A 7,988-nucleotide genomic window follows, 5' to 3' on the forward strand; every position below is an offset into this window, starting at 1 on the left:
AGGAACTGCTGGACAGCTATAAATTTCCTTGTTTATAGCGTTCACACGTGTGGCCAATTGTGTGAACTTCTGGTGTGTTCTGCGAAAGAACAAAGAATGCTCTTCCTCTCTGGTGATCTAGTTATTGCGTGTGTTTTGTAATTCGCTTGATACATCTGCTTTATCTCTTTCTAAGTAACCATCCACTTCAGAATTTAGTGGCCTACAACAACAACAGTGCATTATTTCCTCACGATTCCGCAACCTTGACTGGGCTTAGCTGGGCAGATCTTCTGTTCCTCAGGGAGTATGCCTGGATTGCAATATTAAAGGTGGCTGGTTCACTCCCATCCCTGGCTTCTCGGTTGCAGCAGATGGACCATATGGTCTTCCTTGGCTAGCGTGGTGGTCACAGCATGGTGGTCTCAGGATGATCGAACTAGACTTTTTACATTGGCAGGATTCCAGCTTCAAGCTTCCCTTCACGATTTGAACTGACAGTGTCTCTTCTGCCACATTGCACTGGTCAGAGCAAGTCAAGGCCAGTCTAGATTGAAGGGGAGGGCAAACAGCCTCCCCGTCTTGGGCGAGAGGAACAGCATATGCCGGTACAGTGAGGAAGGAAGTGATGGTGGCCACGTTTGCAGATTATCTACCATAGTCTCCCTGGTGATGCAGCTCTCGATTTATTGGTCTTCTCTTTTTAATCTTAATGGCATTATATGGCATAGAAACACAGGGCAGGCAGGACCTAGTCCCATGGCCCTGAACATCAGATCATTTATCAGCAATTCTGGAAAGGCTCTGCTGTCTGCCCCAAACTGTAAGATTGGACGTATTACTCAAAGTCTTCGCCGACTGCCCTTGGAAGTGCAATGATGACTTACACTAGGGAGCGCTCGCTATGGGCCAGACCCTGTGCCTATGCCTTTTCCATGTGTCGTGTTGTTAAATCGTCATCATCTTCCCAGACCAATGCATATAATATCAGCAGCAGTTTCTGGGTTGGTTTAGGTGATTAAAGTACAGCATGGCAAAGCTGGTACCAAAGATTCAGAAATGCTGCCCACTCTCAAGGTTACCGACCTGTATTCCCTTGGGAAACTTATTATGTATTTTCTTTTCCTTCTGCCCCCCTCCTTCTAGAATTTCGTCTGTCAATTTTGTATTTCAGTAATTATGTATTTGTCCCAATCTGGTCCCTTTCTACCATCTTCCCAGGCTCACTATCTTCTTGCAATTGATGCAAATGAGGAAGAATCCTGGAGGAAGGCCAGGGGACAGAGGTCATCTAAGTGGAGTTGAGTCTGTTCTCTGAGTGGGAGAAAGTTATCTGCAACCACACACACACAGACCACACCTGCCACACACAAAGCTGATGCCCTCCCATCCCCCTCAGGACAAAGAAATCAGGCCAAGGGAGAGCATCATGTAATACCTGGGTCTGTACCGTGCCCATACTGTGCATTCAGTAAACACGTGCTTAGGATAATGACCGTCATAATATTACTTGATGCAGGAATAGCAGTAAACCCAGAGCCAGTGCATCCCTGAAAAATCCTACGGAGGTAGCATATGGGATTTTTAATATTACTCTTGTGTATTTTTCAGCTTTGTTGATATATAATTTACATACCATAGAGCTCACCCATTTAAAGTGTACAAGTCTGGTTTTTAGCATATTTATAGAGTTGTGAGCCAATCACCATAAATCTAATTTTGGAACATTTTTATCACCCCCGAAAGAAACTGTTCCCAGCAGTCATGCCCCATGTCATTCCTCCTCCCTCAGCCTTAGACCACTGATGTCTTTCTCCATAGATATTTGCCTATTCTAGGTATTTCATATAAATGGACTTACACAGTGTGGCTGATGGTGACTTGCTTCTTTCACTTAGTTTCACTTACTTACTTCATTTATTTCATATAAATGGGTGGTCGAACTTTTAAGTTGCCATTTCTTTGATATATTTTTTCCAGGATCCCAAGCACTTCAAGTCAGAGAAGACAGGACGGGGACAGTTAAGGGAAGGCTGGAGAGATAGTCATCAGCCCATCATGTGTTCCTACAAGCTGGTGACCGTGAAGTTCGAGGTCTGGGGGCTTCAGACCAGAGTGGAACAATTTGTACACAAGGTTAGTGAACAGACAGCAGTTCCTGAGCTGCGGACCAAACAACTTTCTTTATTGTCAGCTGGAGTACATGGTGTACGACAGATCAGTGCTGAACCCACATGAGATAACTACCTCTAGAAAACCCTGTTTTCATGAAAATGCATTTTACATACAGGTTTAATTTTCTTGCACTAATAGATGCTTTACACGTCATCTCTTATTCTGTGACCTCCATGTCTATTGAGTGAGTATATTCAAGAAGTTAGCCTTTCAAAACATACTCTCCCATTTGGCATCTAGTTCCAAGCGTGGGTACTTATACTTGGTACTTGGGTACTTGCATTCCAGGCAGAGGCACTGTGTGTACAGCCCCTAAGGATAATTCTCACTCAAAAGATCCTTCCAATGTAGACCCCTAGGTAGAGGTAGAGGACGCATGAAGAGACAGAACAAGAAATTCCAGTATTCCCATTAGATAATGGTGCACTTCAGCCTTTCTGCTCTTAAAATCATTCTGTTACCAAAGAATTATTTACCGCCTCAGAACAAAGGTTTCAATTGTGTACCCACTTTGACCAAACATGTTAATTTTGTAGCATGAATTCACTGGGTAATGACTTAAGGATTTCTAACATGATTCCTGTCCTCATGGAAAAAAATGGGAAACTCAGTGTCAAGCGTTGCCCTTTGTAACTCCTCCTATTTCCATAAAAATAAATACTACCCAGTTGTCTCTGCATTCCAGATAGGCTGGATATCTGTTTATTTTTCCGCTGAAAAACTGATAAAAAATAGCTTTCTGAAATTCTTTTGGGAGCACTGGAATTTAACCTTAATGCTCCGAGCTTTTTGTTACTTAGATGGATTTGTCTACGGGGAGCAATTGATAACAAAATCGGGGGGCAATTGATAATAAAATGTGCAAATCTTGAATTTAAGCCCAAGGAATAGACTGAACTTGGGCTCATGATGATAGTAGGCTCTGGAACAGATGTGAGACAGAAGCGGGCCAGTCTTCTGCTGAATTCTTAAACTCCTTCTGCCCAACCAGAGCAGGGCGCCAAGCGAGACACATAGAAATCAAGTTCTGGGACCGGCTGTGTCCCAGTTATTAAGCAGGAAGACAGGACCCCTCGGGTAAATATTTTCCAGCTTCAGCTCTGTGTCTACCTTAAGCTATACCTTTCTTGACTTCCTACAGTATCTTCCCTCCACTTTTTTTTTTTAACCCAAAATGATCTCTTACTAAGGCCGCAACCATAGTGCACTTTATCATCTCTCCCTCTCACAAAGCACATTTAGATTGTCGCAGGGCTCACTGTGTTTCTTTTCTCTAAGATGACTTCGGCTAGTTTTGAGAATCTTTTTCTTTAAAATACCTGTAGGGATTAGGCTCTAGTGATAGGCATTCCCATTGCCCGTTTCCACATATGACGAAGTGTTATCAACACCCCCAAAAAACACCTGCTCTGGCACGCGAGTCGCTAATGAGTATCTGAGGCCTGGGTTTAAAGTGCCAGAGATGCCTTTCTCTGAACACCTTTGTTTTTTAAGAATCACAGTTAAGGGGGGAAAATGTTCGAAAGCGAGCCATTAATTAGCACATTATTGAATTCTTGTTTCCAGAAGACAGCTGTGTTGTGCTTAATGTAATGGAGGATATTTACTGATGCCTCGATGCTGTTCTTTTGATTTCCACGAATTTGACACACTCAGCACTCAAGTATGGATGGCTTCATGTTGTCTCTAATTTTCATTACATATTTCCTCCTTAAGCCTCACTAGATATCCAGAGTCTTGGAATAATAAACACTTCATTATAAATGCTTCCCTTGTTTCTGCAAATTCACCAGATTAAGATCCTTCATTTATAGAAACATGCTTGAACCTTCCACGAGAGGTTTTTGACAATTGCTGGATTTATTTGGCAGGAAGACGAGAATGTTGGAGGGAGTGTGTGAGTATCCAAGAAACGTAAAAAAAAGGCATATTTATGGAGGACAAAAAAAGAATACCATGAAATAAAAGCATGTGAACAGTGTTACACACACAAAAACTATGTATATGATTTTTCTTAGTCTACGATTGCCATTATGTGTCACCATCAGAAACAATTTCATTCATTTTTGCCTCCAGTCATCAGTCTTATCATTCCCATTAAGTTCTGTTCTAATTTGGGTCTCTTATGTCATCTCTTTCAATAATACTTAACTAAACTTGCTTTATTTTCTTCCTTTTATTATATGAAAGTCAAGCCTAGAAAGATACTTACTTGCCTTATGTCTCGCACCTTCAATTATGAAAAATATTTAACCAATAGTTGGGAGGTTTCATCAGAGAAGAAAGAATGTTAAGTGCTCTTTGCTTAAAAGTGACTTGCTGACTAGAAAAGTTCTTGATTTCTATCATTTATCATTATTCTCCCCGGCACTGGTTAAACCCACCTTTCTACAAATGAAATGTAGGACCTGTTTTAGGTAAAGATAAATGGAGAGAAAATTCTCAAAGTGATTAGCCTAGAGATTCATTCCAGTCATTTCTGTGTGACTGCCAAGTCGTCATCATTGGCTTCTACACACCTCCAGCCTGAGTTTCAGATGAGATGGAGATTAATTTGCAGCAAGCATTTACACGCCGTGGAAAGGGCTGAGGGTGAGCAAGTACAATACCAGTTTGTGTCAGCCTATAATTGTTATCACATGTGGACAGAGGGGTACAGAAATTTGTAATCGTCAAGATTCTTAGAATTGGGAAAGGTCTATTTTCCACATAGTTTTAATAAACATGATATTATTCAACCCCCTTCTTTCACTTTTTTAGGTGGTCCGAGATATTCTGCTGATTGGGCACAGACAGGCTTTCGCATGGGTTGATGAGTGGTATGGTAAGTCAACTTCCCCGAAATGACTTGTAGAACAACTTCCTAACATGTTGAGTCCATCTGGCTTCAAATGCCACCTAGAAAGACTACAACAAAGGCGGGGCTACTGCTTCCTGTGTTGGAAATGGCACTGTTCACGGAACATAAAGGAGAAAAATGTAATGATAGAAGCTTGGTCTAACATAACTACAATGCTTAGTTATTGACTAAGTAGGACCTCAGTATGTTTGATGCTTGCATACTTGATACACAGGAATCCATAATTCTCTGTTGGATGGGTTTCAAACTTATCCTAATTTATAGCAGATTTCAAGATCAAAGCTGCCTGAAGCATATCAAGTGAAAGCTATCCTTTGATTCAGAGATCACTTAAAACACTCCTTTACCAAAAACATAAGGATTCTGCAAGAATTCAAGGGCAGAGGCATGGATACCCCCTTAATCCTGAGACTATTGTTCTGGCGTTTTTAGTTTTTTTTATTTTACATGATTTGGAAGAGTTAAACAAGTTCTTCACATTTCCAGTAAATAAAAACAAGGTCGCTTCATCCACCCTTCCCAAATCCATGTTTTATCCACGTGAATCCTCTACATTCCCAGGATCAGTCATCAGAGGCTAGTGCCCTTCACTATAAATAGAAACAAATACACCCAGGCGGTGACTTGGGTTAGATCTGCTTATCCAGTGAAATGCTCTTCTCCTTGGCCTTTTCCGAAGTCACACTGAATTTGTTTTCAGTGTAACCGGGATTGTATTTTAGTGCTTTTCTGTCATTGTTCCACCAATTCCCTTGTTGTTCTGAGCAGAAAGTATCAAATTCAAAGTGAAAAGATACATTGGACCGAATGGGCAAAGACAGTGATGGTTATTAATGTTGGCTATTTCTGAGCCACATTAAAGAAAAAAATGGTTCTGTAGGGCTTTTTTTTTTTTTTCTTTTTTTTTTTTTTTGCAATTTTCCCAGATCCGCATGGTTGAAGAGCAAATGCGTCTCCCTGAGTTTGTCCAAAGGCAGACTCTGGAAGATCGTCACTGTTATCACACACTCTCAGGATGCCACTCACGTGGCAAGTGCGCCGGCTCTCACCACGAGGCTGTGATGCCGCCTAACACTCGTCTATTTGTAGTTGTCTTTTATGAGGCAGGCGGAGGGAAAGTCTCCAGTGATTACTTCTCCTGATCATTAAACCAGTCTTCCTGGTTGTTTTTTTTTTCTGGGGAGCTTTTCTCCCCAAAAATGGTTAAGAGCTACTAGTCTGTCCCAACTTGGACTCCTCCAAGCTCATGGTTTCCTTACCACCGACACGAAGGGAATATCACAAGGATATTCAAAGAATAATAGGCTCAAACTAATGAGAAGTTTGGCAAGCGAACAGGGACCTGAAAGGCCAAAATTCTGCCACTTTGAAGACCAAGAAGACACAGGGCACTTTAGTAGATTCCTCTCTCGTGCCAGAAGGCCAGAGAGGGCTTTTTAGAATGTGTAGCATCAAACAGAGTAGCCAGGGCCTCATGAAGGGGACAAAACACTGCAAGCCTATTAATCAGGAATAAAGGGTTTGAGTAGAGACAGGATACAAAAAGAGAAAAAAATCGAGGGGAGGCACCTCGTAAGTGAACTGCAGAGGTACAGAGGATGAAGGCCCACTCTTTATCTCATCCAAGCCTGGGATAAGGAAAGACTTAAAGACTTTCAGTCCAAAAAAAATAAAAAGGTCAGACTATTACAGAGGCCCTAAGCTAGAATAACGCATCAAAGGAAACTGTCGGTCTCCAGTGCTGGGGTCCTTTTAGAGGAGAACAGCTACCTATTTACTTTAGATGGGTTAGGTGAAGACAGAAATAACTCAAGGAATCTATTGACAAAAAAAGCCTTTTCTGTATCTGAGTGCAGAAAAACAGCATGTGGTTTAGTGGATGTAGATCATCAGGGCGCCTTGTACTCCCCGGAGAAGGTCTCCACTCCCACTATATACACAATCCTAGCCCCAACCAAAACAAGCAGCCTTTTCACTCAGCAAGGGGTCTGAGAACCACCACATCCATTTCATGTAAATTACTGCTGGCATCCTCGCCCAGCTGAGCTGCTTGCCAGGAAAACAGTGGCTCCTTCATTACACAGATGCAGACACTCAAATCAAATGAATGGAAATAGCCCTGCTCACGAGTGTCTTCTCAGCCCCTCATTCGAGATAATGTTGAGGACGGTGGGCCTTTCAGGTAGATGGATGTGTCACTGGTACCGAAGCCAGCCGTCTGCCAGGATAGCCCTTCAGTTTTGGGTTCCTGAAGTTGCTTGTTTTTTCTTTGGCCTACACAGGCTCAGTGAGGCTCTCATTAGTAAATACAGCAAAAGTCCAAAGTTAAAAAAACACACACACACACAAAACTCTTGCCCGTAGCTTATTGCCTGGTTCTCAGAGTGAATTTCCTGGGCCAGCAAGCAACATTAGCATCCTCTGGTTATTTGTTAGAAATTCAGATCTTCAGGCCCCACCCCAAAACTACCAAATCAGATACTCTGGGCCTGGGGTATAGGCCAGCAGTCCGTGTTTTTTAACAAGCCTTCCAGATGATTCTGATGCTCGCTGAAGTTTGAGAACATTTAGTGTAGAGCATGGACTATAAACCAGGTTAGATTGCAAGGAAGGAGAGTTTGATTCAGTACAAATAGGTTAGACTAAAGAACAGTAGATGTCTAGATGTCTTCAGGGCCAACTGCCAAACTCCAATACCTTTGGAGAATTAGAAGAAGGTGCCCCTTCTAGGCAGATTTAGCAGGTGCTTTTGGCTTGGGACTAAATTTTAGCCCCATTTGCCTCCTGGGCTGTGTGCATATAGTAGGGTACAAAATGCACACACTCCCTTATGCAATGGCAGCCCTAAATGTCTTTCTCACCACCTCCAGCGCTTAATTAAGAGTCCAGGGGGAAAAAAGACATTGTAGATGATGACGATCTTTTGCCCAAAGATTTTAAATTTGTATCTTTTCTAAGTTTCAGCATTTTGCTG

The 7,988-nt window shown here is 42.1% G+C and overlaps 1 protein-coding gene across 1 annotated transcript in view; it reads left to right on the forward strand.

Annotated features, from left to right (window-relative positions):
* PITPNC1 (phosphatidylinositol transfer protein cytoplasmic 1) overlaps positions 1 to 7,988 on the forward strand; it is a 208,045-nt gene that overhangs the window by 190,303 nt on the left and 9,754 nt on the right. The window contains exons 7-8 of the mRNA XM_006912288.3: positions 1,960 to 2,115; positions 4,915 to 4,978. Of these exons, the coding sequence (XP_006912350.1) occupies positions 1,960 to 2,115; positions 4,915 to 4,978 (220 nt within the window). The remainder of the gene's footprint in view (positions 1 to 1,959; positions 2,116 to 4,914; positions 4,979 to 7,988) is intronic.

This window comes from Pteropus alecto, unplaced genomic scaffold (genome assembly GCF_000325575.1).
Source record: "Pteropus alecto unplaced genomic scaffold, ASM32557v1 scaffold134, whole genome shotgun sequence".
Taxonomy (NCBI): domain Eukaryota; kingdom Metazoa; phylum Chordata; class Mammalia; order Chiroptera; family Pteropodidae; genus Pteropus; species Pteropus alecto.